The 16855-nt window shown below is 47.0% G+C and overlaps 2 protein-coding genes across 8 annotated transcripts in view; one reads left to right on the top strand and one right to left on the bottom strand.

Moving 5' to 3' along the window:
- Positions 1–12162, top strand: part of VSNL1 (visinin like 1) — a 106421-nt gene extending 94259 nt beyond the window's left edge. For 2 of the 3 annotated variants that reach the window (XM_006197126.4, XM_072938174.1), the window contains exons 3-4: positions 1550–1765; positions 5936–6951. In XM_006197126.4, the coding sequence (XP_006197188.1) occupies positions 1550–1765; positions 5936–6133 (414 nt within the window). In that variant the 3' untranslated portion in view covers positions 6134–6951. Of the gene's footprint in view, positions 1–1549; positions 1766–5935; positions 6952–7726; positions 7904–11624 lie in introns of those variants that run through there. The other variant, XM_072938175.1, reaches the window with a different exon arrangement.
- The window catches only part of SMC6 (structural maintenance of chromosomes 6), an 82407-nt gene that overhangs the window by 1230 nt on the left and 64322 nt on the right, over positions 1–16855 (bottom strand). For 2 of the 5 annotated variants that reach the window (XM_072938170.1, XM_072938173.1), the window contains one exon: positions 15451–15951. In XM_072938170.1, coding sequence (XP_072794271.1) covers positions 15837–15951 — 115 coding nt within the window. In that variant the 3' untranslated portion in view covers positions 15451–15836. Of the gene's footprint in view, positions 1–7025; positions 7115–8926; positions 9141–14019; positions 15403–15450; positions 15952–16855 lie in introns of those variants that run through there. The other 3 variants (XR_012059205.1, XM_072938172.1, XM_072938171.1) reach the window with 3 other exon arrangements.

Genomic DNA, 16855 nt, shown 5'->3' with positions numbered 1-16855 from the left:
CACCTCGAGGGGCTGGGAGGGTGTGCACCTGGAGAGGGCGTGGAAGCTCCGTGCACTCCCACCCCCCATACCTTGCCGTGTGCTTCTCCCCTGTTGCAGGTGTATCCTTTATAACCACTGGTAATAGTTTTTTAAAAAGTGCCTTCTAAGTTTTGACAGTCATCCTAGCAAATTCTCGACACTGAGGAGGGGGTTGTGGGAACCCTCCAACTTTACAGCAGGTCTCTCAGAGGTCCAGGGTGGCCACCTGGGACTTGTGAATGGCATCCAAGGTGGGGCGGTCTCGTGGGACTGAGCCCTCACCCTCTGGCACAGTTAGCATCAGAATGGGACTGAATTGTGGGACACCCAGTTGGTGTCCAGCAAGTTGGAGAACTGGTTGTTGTGGCAGAAAAAGACAAACCAAGACCAACCCCCGCCCCACATTTGATGCCGTTAAGTGTTGTGAGTTAAAAAAAAAAAAAAAGCAGTTCAGGGCACATGAGGATCAAGCTATTTAGAAAGGCAGGACGTACAGGGAGAAAGAGGACGCAGCGGGGAGGAGGCAGGGCGCCGGCGGTCTGGGTGGGGCCCACCCGCCTGCTTAGCAAGAGGCAGAATGTCCACAGGAACAGGAACACCAGTGCCTCCTCTGGAATCTGCTTTGCATTTTGTATTTGCTGGATCTCTTCATCCAGAAACACATACGTACCGTCCCTGCTTTAAAACGGCGCATGGTTTGTTTTGTTTGAGGCAGGGGCGGGGGTGAGGATTACCTGATTGTTAACCGTGCTCCACTTGGAGACTGTCCTCTAGAGAGTCAGGAGTCAGAACGCCCCGCTGTGGGTGGCTGTCCTGGATGCGTGTCCAGGGCCAGGCCCTGCCTCCTTCTCCGCACTCTTACCTCCGGGCGGGTCTGAGCCTCCCTACCTCCTCCTCGCGGGTCCAGTCTCTGTCTCCCACAGCACCCCGGCGGCAATGAGAAGACATCTCTTCATGGCTCTCAAAAATAAGCGGTCATGTTCTATTTTTAGTGGGTTTTAAATGGTCTGCAGAAGGAGAGTTCCTGTAAAAAGAAGTCTGGACTCTGGAACCTCACCCCAGGAGAGGGCTGTGGGCTGGGGCTGGGGAGCCGCTGGCAGGAGGTCGGGGCGAACTCGCTCGGGCCCCGCGGGTGGGCGGTGAACCTAGACTGTCCCACCCGGAGGAGTGGAAGTTCACGCAGCACCCACCACCCTGAGCAGGAGAGGAGTCAGGGCTCCTTCATCCTCGTCCTTGAGGGAGAGCGACTGGAGCCGCAGATGAGGAATCCTAGCTGCTCCCCCATTCCAGGCCCCACAGACCCAAAAGCCCAGTGTCACCAGCCTCACACACGGGAGACAGCGAGGGGCCTGTGAGTGAGGACACACGGGGAGACGGACTCCCTGCGCCAGCCCTTGACCTTGAACGTTGGGCCAGACCTTCGTCCAGGCCCGCAAGCCTGCCCTCCTCCACCCCGGGCAGCCCGGGAGCAGGAAGTCCTGTGATTCCCCCTCTCCCGACACCTGAACCTCTGTGTTCTGCTTTGTAGTTCTTCCCGTATGGGGACGCCTCCAAGTTTGCCCAGCACGCCTTCCGGACCTTTGACAAGAACGGGGATGGCACCATCGACTTCCGAGAGTTCATCTGCGCCCTGTCCATCACCTCCAGGGGCAGCTTTGAGCAGAAGCTGAACTGGGCCTTCAACATGTACGACCTGGACGGGGATGGCAAGATCACCCGGGTGGAGATGCTGGAGATCATTGAGGTGAGGGGGCCCCAGTCCCACCCAACCCCCACCCCAGGCAGCGGGCGCTCCGTGTGCTCAGGACCTGGGCTGCGGGCACTGGAGGCAGAGCCCCGGGAAAGAGCTCCCTGGGGATAAGCCTGTGGCAGCTCTTTCTGCCCTGCCAGGAGTCCTGCCAGGCCTTGAAGTCTCCGTCCCTGTTCCCTGGCTCCAGCTGGGCTCTGGGAAACGTCACAGGTCCGAGCTGCTCGGCCCTGACTGTCAATCAGCGTTTCAACCAGCCATGCTCGCGCTGGGAGATCTTCCATAGGCGAGAGCCTCCTGGGTGCAGAGGGTGGTATCAGGACTCAGTTTCTCTGGCAATTGCCTTAGCTCTGCTCTGTGGATGCTGCCTTCTTCCTCAAACCAGCTGCCCCCGTGGGCACAAGATGCTGCCCGTGGCTCCCAGGTCCCCATCACTCCACGTGAACAGTCATCTTTTCAGGTGCCTGTGCAAACGTCCCAGGCTTCCTCTGCCCACTGCTCTGACCTTAATCTTCCACATCCTCCCTGCACACTGTGCTCAAGACACCTGGGCCTTCTTGGTTTTCCTGGAACACGCAGCTTTGCTTCAGGGCCTCGACGTCCTCTCTCTCTGCCCAGAACCCCTTCCCGGCCTCCCTCACTTCACTCTGGGCTGTGTTCTCATCTCACCTCCCAGCAGGCCAGCCTTCCTGCACTGCCCTCCCAACACAGTACCCACCGGTGCAGTCTAACCCCTAACCAACATGTGTTTTTTTTGTCACAGCATTTATCACGGCCCCAGATAACCTTATATAACACAAGCTCTGTGGGGAGAGGACTCTGTTCGCTCACTGCCATTTCCCTAGCACCTAGAAGAGACCTGGAAACTGGCACGCACTCAACTGCTGATGAGTGAATCGATGCCTTTTCACTGGCTGACTGTCTCAGCCTGTGTGCCCACCTCTGCACCAACCAGTGTGACCCCAGAGGGAAATGCACCACTTGCCACACGCAAGAGCCAAGCATTCCATCCTGAGCTGGGGTGAGGCCCCATCCAGACCACAAGGCTGAGACGCAGGGAGGGTGGATCCCCAGATGACAACTAGGGGCTGATGGCAAGAAACAGGAGCCAAAACCCAAGTGGCCCAGTCCCCCAGGTGCCCCTCAAGCTACGCTCACTCTCCTCCCCTGGGGCAGCTCCCGGCTCCGTGCTGCGCCTCTGGAGCCCTGCCTGCCCATCATCTCTCAGTATCTTTAGTTCCTTCTCTCCATCTGGTACCCACTTGCCTTCCTAAGTAAACTGGGAGACGCAACAGCAGCAAGGGGAGCTTTAAGAGTCAGACACGGTGTGCTGCTTCCTGGCTGTGGGGGTTTGTGCACCAAAGCCTCAATGTCTTTGTGAAAAAATAAAGCAAATAAAACCTATCCTCCAAGCCCGTGGTCAGGGTTAAGTGAGATGGTCTGCAGAGCACCCGGCACACTTCCTGTCACGTAGGAAACGCTCAGTAAATGGCAGTTATCTCTCAGGCTCTGCCTCCCTTGGAACTATCATCCACCTCAGCTCCCAGCTTCTTTCCTTCTCTCCAGCCGCGTCCCCCATCCTGCTCCCTCTGCGTGTGGCTCCCCATGTCCACCTCCAGTGATTTCACCAGCTCCTGGCCCTTGGCACCTGGGCCCTGGCACACTTTCCTGCCTCCAGGTTCCGCTTTGCTGAGCCACCTTTTCAGGACCAGCAGGTCAATGACTGATGCAGTCTTCACAGCATCCCTGTGCTTCAGGAGCTGCTCGTTCACGTGATCCAAAGTCTGCAGAGCAGTTCCTCCGTGCACAGGCACACAGCTCTCTGACAGCTGGTCCAGCCGACACCCGTTTGCTTGTGTGTCTCCTCTGCTCCAGCCTCACCGTCCATCCCAGGCCCCTCACCCTTGCACATGCACTTCTGGCCACTTTTGCTCCCACCATGCTTTTCACCTGGATGTCTTTCAGGGCTCTAGGCCCATCCGAGTCCTTTTTTCCCCTTCGAGGTCTAGGTTATCTCACCGCGTCCAAGAAGCCGTCTTGGCCTGCTTCACCGCAGGGTTCTCCACCACCCTCCACCCTCTGGGCTCCTGTAGCCTGCAGTCAGCCTCTCTGTTGGTGCCAGCCTCCCGGCAAAGCGGTGGAGACAGATGCGAAAAGACACATGTGCCCACCCTGGAGGAGCTGGCTGACCCGAGGGCCTGTGTCCACACGAGAGAACAGGCAGTGACAGCAGAGCAAGGCAGGTGCCTTGATGAGGGAGGGCCAGTGGCTGGAGGGGACACCAGGGGCCACGCGCCCCAGGGAAGCACAGGGCATCTGTCCCGCAGTGTTGTACACAGGCCTAATGGGTCCTTAGTTTTTGGTTGAATAACGAGAATACCTGAGATAGTCATTTCTTCCTAGGAAAGCACACGCGAGACATATCCCATCTTCAGAGAAGACAGTGATAAACATTGTGATGCACGCCAGGGGCCGACAGGGTTTCTTTAAGATCCGTCAGGGAGCAGGTTCATATTTAGTCCTGAGTCTGACGTGCTCCTGACCTGCGCTGATGTTCGATGGAAGAGTCTGCATCTGGAACGTCCTTTCTTGGTTGTCATGTTTATGGTGCAGATTGCAGGGCTGCGTTTCAGATGCGGTTAAGGATTCCCAGCCGTGTTCAGAGCTATTAGATGAGGTCCAGGGTGGACTCTCTGTGTTTGCTTTTCTTTTTGCCATGACCATCAACAGTGCATTTGTCTTGCTGGCGGCCTTCCTACCTATCGCCTCCTTTAAGCCCTTTTCATTTCACCCTTCAAAGGATGGAGTGAAAGTGGCAGCTTACTTGCGGCTGACCCGTCTGTCTTGTTTTTAAAGTCCAGGCATCTCTTCTTTTCCCTCATACACTGCTCAGGATTCTAGGCTAATCCAGACCCCTTCTACCAACTGTCCATCAAATGAAATGTCAACAGTTTGCTTCTTTTAAAGTCAGATGTCAAAGATTTTCTTTTTCACTCTGAATCAACACAATCTATTTACAAAAGTGAGCAAACAAAAAATATTTTATCTCAGTAGACATTTTACTTGTTAAAGGAAACACTTGTTAGTGGTGTATCCTCTCTAATTGGCATTCTTCAAAACTTTATTGAGTTATAATTAACAGACCATAAATTCACGTATTTTAGCTATGCAATTCAAAGATTTTTATAAACTTGCCAAAGTTTGCAACCATCATCATAATCTTATTCTGGAACAGTTTAATTCTCCCAGTAAGATCCCTCATGCCCATTTGTACCCCCAGACACAGGTACCTTCCCTTCTACTTTGCCTCTATGGATTTGTCTTTCTGGACATTTCATGTAAATGGAATCATACACTGTGTATGTACAGCCTTTTATATCTGGCTTTTGGGGGTAGGGTTTAGCTGTGTTGTAGCACTTATCATTCCTTTTTGCTGCTAAAATCATATTCAGTTGTACAGAAATGTCATATTTTATCTGTTTACCAGTTGCTAGGCAATTGTGCTATTACCACTTTTTGGCTATTATTAATAATGCTGCTATGTAAGGTATGTAATAATGTTCACCTGTAAGTCTTTGCTTAGATGGGCATTTAATTTTTTAAGGCATTTTCCTAAGAAAGAGACTTGTTTCTACCTTTCATTCCCATATTGAGAACTAATTGTGCACACTTAATTGAACTGGACAATGGAATCTTCCAACTCTGTTCTTTAGCTTATGAACAGAGTCCTTGATTCACAGCCCTCCCTACGCTGCCCTCTTTCAGGGCTAAACTTTACTGGTCCACCTTGTTTGCTTTCTTAACAGATTGTAGATTCCTTGAGTGGGGCCCACAGTTCATCCTCCCTAAATCTCTAAGGAGTTATGCTTACTGACCATCGTCTGCACCTCAAACTCAGAAGGTTTGAGCTGAACTCATCATTTTCCTCCCTGCACCTGCTCCTATTTCATTTTTCTCAATCTCACCACTATTCTTTCTACTCACTTTCCCCAGCCAGGAACCTGGGAGTCACACAAAATTCTTCTCTATCCCATTGGTCATGAGATTCACATGGATTTGGTGACATCACTCTCTTATTTAAAACCATTTAAGGAGTCCTTTGAAGGAAATTTAAATTCTGTGACCTATTGTGGGAGGACTTTATGGCCTGTTTCTTGTTTTCCTAAGGCAATCTACAAAATGGTGGGCACGGTGATCATGATGAAAATGAATGAGGATGGCCTCACGCCCGAGCAGCGAGTAGACAAGATTTTCAGCAAGATGGATAAGAACAAAGATGACCAGATTACACTGGATGAATTCAAAGAAGCTGCGAAGAGCGACCCTTCCATCGTATTACTTCTGCAGTGCGACATTCAGAAATGAGCGGAGGTCATCACGACGGACTGCACAGAAATCCCAATGTTCCATTCAGTCTGCAGCTATTACACACACACACACAAACACACACACACACACACACACACACACAAATATTGCTTGGACTACCTATAAATGGACTTGCTTCTTGTGTTTGAAACACTTGTGTGCATGAGAATGTCATTTGCTAATGAATTTTAAAAGCATATATTACAAAACAAACAACCTGCCACAATGTGATATGTGTAATATCATTTCATTAAAAAAAAAAGAAAAGAAAAAAGAGTTCTCCTCCTCCAAAGCCTGGGCAGAAATGTGCTGCAAAGAGTTATATGATTTCTTGTTCATGTTCTGCTAATGCTCGCGTCTCCTTGATTACATAATGTTAGTAGTACTGAGACCCCCACGGTAATGTAACCTAATTATAAGCTGTGTCACCATTCTCCTGTAAAATAGTACTGGACAGACACGCGGAGGGGCCCTTGGCCTCTCTGTGCGGTCCACACACACAAGAGCTTGTGTTATCAGTGAATATAAATGTACGACATTTGCATGCCTTTTAGGTTTGCCTTAATTCTTACCTCATTTGCATCCTACCGATCTGGAAAGAGCTATGTTGGAATTAATGCAGCATAAAACTTAAAACCCCTGCTAAATGACTCATTAATTAAGTATATCTATCTATATATACATATACACAAAGATATTATTTATTGAAAGTAAAAAAAAAAAGATGGATGTGTATTGATTTCTGCTTGAATTTTCAAAGACTTCCAAAGAGGTGGCAATCGATGTCCCAAATAAATTGATAACATTTGACTTTTTCCCTCAGTTATTTCCTAATTTTAAATTTGAAATAGGTGTTCAGAATCATCAAGGGTCAGGAGCAACAACTTACTAAATCTGCCTTTAAACACGCAGCGTGGGACTTCGAAGAACTGATGACAACCAAAGGGCAAAAACGACTTCCCGATGCTTCCTCCTGGCCTTCAGAAGACAGACAATTAATGCAGCATGTAGAAGTTAAACGAAACATAAAACGTGCTCGTTCTCAAAACACACTCACCGTATGGCAATAAATGTTATCTCAGTGTGACCGTGGTGCTAAGCACACGTTTCGTCCTGCACGACCACGTGGAGGACACAGGCTGAGATGCATTCTCAAAAGGAGCCGGGAGGAAAGCAGACCCCCGTTTCTCCTGATCAAAAGTTGTTTTAACAATGGAACAGAATTCTGAGCCTTTCAAGCTTGACGAAGGAAGGCAGAGAGGTTCCATCAAGAACCCTGGAGGGGGGTCTGCATTTTCAGAACGAGTCCGGAGGAGCCGGCTGCTTTCTGCAGCTCTGTCCAGCACAGCTTTCCGTGATGTTGGAAACGTCTGTGCCTGCACTGGCTACGTGAGGCTGTTGAGCGCCTCAGGCTTAGCTGGTGCGACTGACAACTGCATTTTTCATTTTATTTTAGTTAATTTAAATTTAATTTGCCATATGTAGAAGGCAGCTACAGTATCAGACAGTTCATTGCTAAGTTACTCGCTTTTCATGGAGCACCTTTTTTTTTTTTTTTTTTCCTAAATGCTCTTCCTTTTTCTGTCTTAGGATCATTACATGGGACCAGAGACCAGGGCTGATGACTCCATTCACCCATTCAACAGGAAACCGGGAGCAAGCAAAGCTCCCCACGAGCACTCAGGACACAGACGGTACCTGAAACCCTCCCTAGCAGACTTTGCCCACAGAGAGAACGGTCTCAAGTGCCCTTAATCCCTGTGCTTGGTGAGTCCGAGGTGGAGGCAGGGAGAGACGGGACGTTCAGTGCCTCTGATAACTCTCTCCTCTGACGAAGTGAGGGTGGGGTGAGGGGAGGAGCTGGGGAGCCTCCTTAAAAAGGCACTCAGTTAAGTCCAGCCATGGGCAGTGCATGATCCTCACTGATCACCTACCTACTGTGCACCCAGCACCATTCCCAGTGGGGAGACGGACAATAGCTGAACACACACACACACAAATGTGAGAACCATGAAGCAAAGCACAGCAAGTGAAGAGGGGTGGAGAGGGATGGGGCGCAGCAGGGGCTACTTGCTCCGGGCTGGTTGGGAGACACTGATGTAAGACCTGAGGGAAGGGAGTGAGCCACGTGCGTATTTGGGGCCCTTCTGAGAAACAAACCCTCCAGCAGACTCACTGGTAAATAAGTACATACAACGGAGAAGTGGGACACAAGTGAACATCTTGTTGTTTGCTTGTTTTGGTCCTCACTGCTTGCTGGTGTAGCCCGGGGCAGGCCCCGAGAGCAGTCCAGCAGTGCTGGTGAGAATAGTGCACAGCTGCCCTCTGACTCCGGGGTGTGTTACCCAGGAAGCTCTCAGAGGGCTGAAGGGGACCTGTCCCAGGATGTCCATGACAACTCTGTTTCTGGTGTGGCAACTGGAGGCCACCTAGTGGTCCATTACTAGAGGACCAGGTAGGTAAGAGGTGGTGGACGCATCCTAAGGCAGAACGCGCGTCCACTGGGAGCAACAGACCAGTGTACACGCAGCAACATGCATGTGTTTTTAAAATGCTGAAAGGGGGGAAAAAGAAAATTTACTGCACAATCTATAACATATATAAATGAACAATACATTCTCTCACAGGAGAACACCAAAAGCACATAAAAGGAAATATTACAAGAGAATTGCGGCCCGGGGGTGAGTGGCAGTGGCACTGCTTGAGTTACTACTGCACCACGACGTCCCATCCCTAAATGCAGTGGCTTTCCCCTGGCTTCTGTGGGTCAGGGACTTGAGGAGGGTTCACCTGGATGATTCTGGCCTGGGGTCTCTCAGACAGCTGCAGTCGTGTGGTCGCTGAGCTGAACAGGTCCCGGGAGCAGCTGGGAGCTGACAGGGCATCGCTCTCCTTCCAGCCTCAGGGCTTCTTCACTTGGGCTGGTTTGCGCTCCTCCCAGCACGGCGGCTTCGGAGCAGGCATGCTGCTCACGTGGGGGTTCAGGCCTCCAGCACAAGTACTCCTGCAAAGAGGCTGGAAGTTTCATAGTGCTTTCTGACCTAGCCCCAGGTCATGAAGTAGCACTTGCACAAACCTATCCACAGTCAAGAAGGGAATTAGACTCTGTCTTGATAGGAAGGGCAACATGTGACAGGGGAGATGTGGTTGCCACCATCTTTGGAAAACAGTCAGTCACAGTTCACCTTGTAGCCACAATTCTCATCTCTTCCACATACAGAACGTGTCCACCCCCCCCCAGGCAACCACAAAGTTCTCATAACACTGTGACTTTGGGGTCAGGCTCGAGGCCCCAACCCTTATCATCGAAAGGCTCCTCAGATGTGGTTCGTTAGCCCATCGAGGACCATTCTTTTTGATCCAAAGGCCCGTGAATCCAGTGGCTAATTACTGGCCCTCTCCCCGGCCCGTACGCAACGCGGAGTGTTGGAACAGGCAAAGCACGACTGCAGTAGGGACGCTTTCAAAAACGGTGCCATGGAAAGCGCACGGCCGTCTGGCCCACAGCAAGTCTGAAACCACCCGGGACGTCTTGCGTTTCTGGGTTAGTCAGGGCCCAGGCCTGCCCTGTGCGGGCTGTTCTCCATGGCTTGTGGCTCTGCCTTTTGTGTTCTTGCTTCTACCCTCTGAGCTGGCCTTCCTTTTCCATAAAAAATGTAGTCTGTGTTTGTACTCGAGTAGTTTTCTCTGCCTACTGCGGCCCATGAAAGTCTAGAAGTACAAAGCCTTTTCATTTTGTACAATCTCTTTCAGTCTAAGTTGATACAAGTCTTGAAAAAATCTTATGGGTTTTTAATGTATCAATTTATAAAATCCACTCAATTAGACAGGGCTCCTTGTGTGACTGCTAAGGAACACACTCCGAAGTCTTGGAAGCCTGTTGTTCAATGGAGAGGACCAGAAAGTCAGGCCCCTGGAAAAGGGCCTGAAAAGGTCGAAAAGCACTGCTTCAGAGCTCTCTGAGGTCCTAACTAAGGATCCTTGTGGTTCTACCCTGGATTTAAATTTGCACTGAAGCCACTCCCTACTTTAAAAACCAGTTGTCATCTGAAACAGCGTGGGAATAAACAAACAGCCCTGGCTCCTTTATACGTAACCAGTTCCTCTCTCCCCTCACATTTTGTCACAGGCAGCAAGAAGCCATGGGGCACTTGTCACGTTCTACCCAGACATCTCTTCAGCTAGATCACCAGTTTATTAGGTGCATTTCCTGCTTTCCAGGTTACCACGGCATCAGCAGGGCCAACTTTCCACCACTACATAACAAGGGTCCTCTGTGCTCTTTCTTCTTTGCAATAGCATTTTCCTTACTTTCTTTTAGTCGTCACCATATCAAGCATCCTTGAGACCCTGTAAGTGTCTGCTCACGCTCTCTGCAAGGCCCTGTAGGCTTCCACTAGCATCTTCAAGGCCCTTTGGATGCACGTGTTTGTGAACCTAGCCCTCAAGTTCCTTCCAGCCAGCGCCATGTGGCTTAGATTTATTTTTTAATTGGGTACTCCTTTCAGATACCAAAATCTGATTGTTACTAATGCTATGTGGCAGATCATCCCAAAACTCAATGGCTTGAAATGACAGTTTACTGTATTATCTCTCATGGTTGTTTGGGCCAATTTCAGGAGGGACTCCACTGGGCAGTGGGAGGTCCCCCTGGCTGGGGAGGTCTCATGCGGTTGTAGTGAGATGAGGGCACTTCGGGGGTGGTGGGAGCAGCTGGGGGTGGCTGGGCATCTCTCTTCATGTGGTCCCCAAGCTTCTCTACATGGTTTCCCCACACAGGCTAGTTTAGTTTAGGCTTCCTCACTGTGTAGCGGCCTCAGGGAAATCTGGCTGCTTCCAAAACAGGACAGTGATGCAGTGTGAATGTTCTAGAGAACTTTTCTTTTCATTGCTTTTTCTGACTTAGCCTCAGAAGTTACTGGGTCATTTCTATTGCACTCTATTGGTTGTAAGTGAGATACAAATCTGTTTAGGAAGGGAATCGGACTCTGCAAGGCAAGGTTTTGGAAGAACATGGAAGAGATCTGTTGTGGTCATCTTCAGAAAATACCATCTGCCATAGGGAGTGGAGAAGGAAGGTAAAAGGAAATAAATACGCACTGCACGGGCCAGTGATGAAGATGAGCCATGATCTGAAGGGTGTATTAATCCTATAAAGGGTTTAAAGGGTTCATCCCTCAGCAACGGGGATCCTCAGTATCCCTCCCAGCCTCAGCGCTTCCTTCAGAAAGGACCAGCGACGGGCATCCTCTAATCATTCACGTGCGCCTGGGTTCTGCTGGTTCTAGCTTACACTCAGCTATTTTAATTACCATGTTAATTGGCTCTTTAACACCTGCTGCTGTTCTGAAAGGAAAATGCCCCCAGATGTCTTACTTTTATTCTAGTCTGAACTCCTCCTGCATTTAGAAGTCCTAAGTTTTCGTATTTCCTCTCATTTCTTAAATAACTCTAAACTGCCTTTAAAAGGGAATCGTTTTGTTTTCAGGCTTCATTTCCCTGCAATTCCTTCACTCAGGATCAGTCTCTAGATGAATAATATGAACCACTTTCTTCAAGAGGCCAGATGCTTATTTCCTCCACGCCGCTGGAAACCATGTCAGGAAGTAAAACACACGCTTAAACAGACGTCTGCAGAGAGCCTCACGGCACAGGATGTGTAGGGGTTTACTGAGAAAATGATAGTCAATGAGAGCTTCTAAATAAAATGACACTGTTCCCTTAGGTCCTTTTGTATAAGCAATTAAGTTTCCCACTTTGGGCACATGATTTGGGTTTTTCCCAGCATTTTGTAGGCAAAATATAGCTCTCTAGACTCATACCTTATGTTACTGTTTTTCAAGTTCTTACATTTACCAACACAAAGTAACCCATCAAATACCTGATTAACCAACTAGCTATCTCAGGTGGCACCTGCTGGCACCAGCTGCTCTGCTGCTCCCCGAGCCGCGCACTGCTCTGCCGCACCCCCGCGCCTCCCCTTGCTCTGCGATGGACACCATCACTCACCCCCGTGTTTGAGGCTGCAGGCCCAGGCCAGTCATCCTCGACCCCTCTCACAACTCCACAGAACAGCTGACCCTCGAACACGGACCTGAACGGCACAGGTCAGGCGGGTTTTTTTCAGTAGTAGAGACTACAGTGCTACCGGATCCACGTGCGCACAAGGGCAGACCCTGAGGAAGAGCGGATACGGATGGAGGGCCAACGATAAATCCCATGTGGATTTCTGCTCGGAGGGTTGTTGCTCCTGACCCCCATGTTGTTCACGGGTCAACTGTATTCTTATCAGCAAGTCCCACCGCCTCTGGATTTCAAATCTTAACGCTTCTCTCTCCACCTCTCTAGTCCAAGTCACCATGCTCTTACCCGGATCGCCACAGAAGCCTCCAGACCGCCTATCCTTTCCATGTCTGTCCCACTCTAATCCTAACCTGTTCGCACAGCTGCCACAGGGGTGCTGTGAAAATACTTCCCAGACCAGGTGTGAACACCTGCCTGACACCTCGAACAATCTCACTTTTCTGTCTGCCTCTGAACCTCACCTTGTGCTCACCACGCTCATCAACACTGGCCGTAAGAGTCTTGGACGTGAAGTTCATTCTCACCCTTAGGTCTCTGCGCTCTACCCGGAACCATCAACCCTAGGTATCTCTCCTTAGCTCTTCTCTCACTTGCTTCAGGCCTCTGCTTAAACGTGACCTTCTGCAAAGTCTTTCCTTAACACCACATCCAATATACTCTCCCCTCTGCTCTCAACTCCTTACCCTGCTTTCTTATTTTCTGTAACAATGACCATAATCTGAAATAATACATGGTATGATGCTACTCTTAACCAGACTTTAAGCTCCACAAAGGCAGATTTTGTATTACAGTAGGATTCCCAGTGCTTAAAACAGTTCCTAGCACATGGCAGAAACGTAACCATGTTACTTAATTAATCTCTCCATCCTTAAACGGAGAAGAAATTAGGCAACAAAAGCCCCCTTAAGCTTAATGATATTCTCAGGCCGCTTTAGTTTCTATGGACTTTATCCGCTGCCCTAGCCAAAATGCAACAGGCTAGGTATCAATATTATATATAATTAAGAAAATTTCATTTGCTGACTCAAAGAAATAGCAAATTTATATCCACTCTTAAAGAACAAACTGTGTTCCTATTACAGAATATTTTGATGTATCTTCAAGTCCACAGGCATTTAGTTCAAGTCATGAAATATCAGTAACTGTTTAAACTTTCAGAACTTGAAGTTTCAAACCAATTCTTCTGAAAAATCTGCATTAGGCAAAGTGCAGGCACTATGTAGATGAGGAAACAAATCTAAGCAGAAAGTGACTGACTGAGGACATGCTCAATTGTACGACATCTAATGTGTACTCAGGAAAACTCAATCAGACGTTCTGGATTCCTTGGTTTTCAATCACAGTTGGCAACAATTCTGATCCAGCGTGAGTCCCAGCCAACAGTTTCTTACACAGAATTGAAGCATTTTGGTCTCCATAAATAAACAGCCCAGACATTTTGAAGACATGCAAAAAAGAACCAGGGGATGGGAGGAAGGGAAGGGAAAATATGGAAAATATTTAAGAATGCAATGCCTTTACATCCGGTTTACTAGCACTAATCACATACGTCATTTTGAGAATAATTTTTAATCATGTCCACCCCCAAAAGATCCGAGAAGGTAGGATTTAAGAATCCAAGGAAGCATTTCTTCCTTGCTTCCCTGGACTTCATGGCTCAGTCCAGGCATAGCTGCCCCGACGACGAACCGGTGGCGAAAAGTCCTCTCTGTATGAGGCATTCAAGTTACTACTCCTGAAGAGGTTTGGTTTTGTCAATTAATACTACCTTCCCCAATTTACAAAAGCATGACCCTAAGTACATGTAAACTTAAAGTTTTATTTTTAAAAGTTACACGTATTTCAAAAAGACAATTTTTTATTCTAATTAATATTAGTATCAATTAGAATAATAACTGAAGATATTTTCACTTATAATAGTTGAAACCAAAACTGTGAGCCCAAAGCAATGAATAATCTTCAACTCAACAAACTGCTTGGATACCTGAGGATTCTATTTCCCATTCTGTATTAAGAACCGTAACGCTCAAAAACTATCACACAAATTCAGACACTGAAATTATTTAACTAATAAAAGTTTATGCATTTGGTATATTCTACTTCATTTTTTTATTTGAAAAAGCACATGTATGTTAAAATAGCTTTGATACAAATGAGTTATAAATGTAACTTTAAAAAAATCAGACTTTGTATGGTTAGTGGGGGGGTGTTTAAAACATCCGGCACATGTTTCCTCTTTCTGTAAATTCTTAGAATAGAAACGCAAAAGTTTTTGGACTTTTCCTTTGCCAATTTATCTCAACTTAAGACTAAATTAGAGTCCCTCCCCTCACCAAAAGCAAACACAAACCCCAGTTTTTCTCAGTAACAATGCCGCTGCTTTTAAAATACTGCCATTTTCTTAACATACTTCCTTTTCAATTTCATACATATTTATTGCTAACAATATAGGGAATTTTTCTTGTTGGACATCCACATCTTTTTAAAAAGGTTAGCAATAATCTTAGTGTCAAACATAGGCAGTAGTTTATCCATGTTTTCTTAAAAGAAAAAGTTCTTTAACACCAATGCTTACGACAGGCTATATTTATCACTCTAAGAAGCAGACTTTTTAACAGCGCTAATCAGGATGTGTCCTGTAACTGACATCAGCTCCCCACCAGCAGCTGGGCCTTTGGCTCCCAGCTACTTCTCTGCTCCAGGGGGAGCCGCCCTCCACCCCAGCTTTCCCCCTTCTCCTCAGCCTGCGCTGCACAGTCCCTCTGGCCTCCCAGCAGAGCTAGAACTTGAGAGGCCTTGGACTGCAAACTGAGGGACGAGAAAGCAGGCAGGCACGCTTCAGGTCAGGGTGCACACATGCCATAATCCAGTTCCAGCGTTTAGTTGGGTGGACGATGGCTCAGGGGTTGAAAGGCACTGTGTCAGAGCTGGCAGTGGTTTAGTACTCTGAGAAAGTGCCTCATAAACAGAGAGCATCTTAAATGTGACAGAACACAGTGATTAAAACTACAGTCCAAATCTGTAGTTGTATCTCTAGGGTTAAAAATTACCTGTGCAGAGATTCTGACCAAAGTTTTTTTCAGTCCTGGGTAGGTCCCTCCTCATTAATAAGCAAAAAGCAGACAATAAATCCACTGTAAGCTGGTCCCTGTCCACAGCCCGCCTGTGCGCTGCTCCACCCCCTGCAATGAGAATAAAGTAATATTCTGGGAAAGCAAAACTAAATATAACCAGGTGCTCAAACTTTTATTTTCATTCTTACAAAATACTATAGAAATGAACCCAAACTAAACAGGTATGTACATGTAAATATGTACAAAATTTTACTTCTGAAAAAGAATCTATAAAAGTAGATGGTTAAATAAAAAACAAACAAACTTAAAAAGATTTAAAACCGGTACTATGAAATTGATTTTTTCAAAGTAAAGCAACAGTAATTTAAAACTGCTGGTTGTGGTTGGTCTCCTGGGCTTATTTACATGTTTTGTTGTGGTCAGATACATAAAGGAGTTTATTTTAGAATATCTTCAATTTCATTTTATTTCCTCAAAGCGTCCTGAATGTTTTTCCCTTTACAGATCTTTCAACACGAGGACATGGCACATTAGGTCACAGATCAACTCCGGTCTTCTTCTTCCTCTTGAGACACAGGTCGGAAAGGCAACGTAGTTTGTCCTCTCTCAGGGTCAGACATTCGAAGGATTCTAATCAGTTTACTTGATGGAAGTGAACTAGAGGAAGCAAAATTAATTACTCCAACTTCCAAGAAAAATTTTCTACATCAGAAAAAATTCTAATACTACGTCATGAAAGTATGTCTAAATGGCTGTGATCTGCTAATAGGGGGAATATGTTAGCATCTGAAATTCTAGGAGAAGTATCATTTGCCATAAGGAAGTTGTTTTCATTTTGGAAAACTGACTTCCTGCTACATACCATGGCTTTTCAGTTTAAAGGAAGAAGAAATGAAGGGGATTTATGTTTCAGCTATTTCTACCTCTTACTCCTCTTGTCTAGCCAGGAAGGAGTCACCTGAGCATTTTCAGTCACAAATGTAAACCCCCATATGATCAAGTGACCACGTTAGAGACAGAACAGCAACTTTAAGTGACACAGAGCCTGACACCTCGGAGGTACCCATTAAGTGCTGACTGACAGCAGAGTAGAGTTCTTTATTTAGAAAGACTTGTACCTGTAAGTCACCAGGAAAAGAGTCGAGACTAGGGAAATCATAAACTGTTTCTTTAGTCTAAGTAGAATTACAAAATTAACTTATATTAGTTGGTCATGACAACCACAGAAGAGCAGATTCAAAGTAGAAATATTAACAAGTCAACAATCATATTCAAATAAAATTGCCCCTGTTATGGAAGGGAGATAACCCAAATAAAAATTTAAATATCTAATAAGGAAAAACTACCTTAAATCTGTAGAACTAGTTTAGAGGCTAATTTTTCTTTTTACTGGTCATTTATGCATCTGCACTTTTAAAATAAAGAATATAAAAGCTTTCTTGTCCCCTTTTATATACTTACATACATATATACACACACACACACACACACATATATATGTGTGTGTGTATTCACATACATATATATATATACACATATATATATATGTGTGTGTGTGTGT

This window comes from Vicugna pacos, chromosome 15 (assembly GCF_048564905.1).
Source record: "Vicugna pacos chromosome 15, VicPac4, whole genome shotgun sequence".
Taxonomy (NCBI): domain Eukaryota; kingdom Metazoa; phylum Chordata; class Mammalia; order Artiodactyla; family Camelidae; genus Vicugna; species Vicugna pacos.
This window is presented reverse-complemented; position numbering and strand designations above follow the sequence as displayed.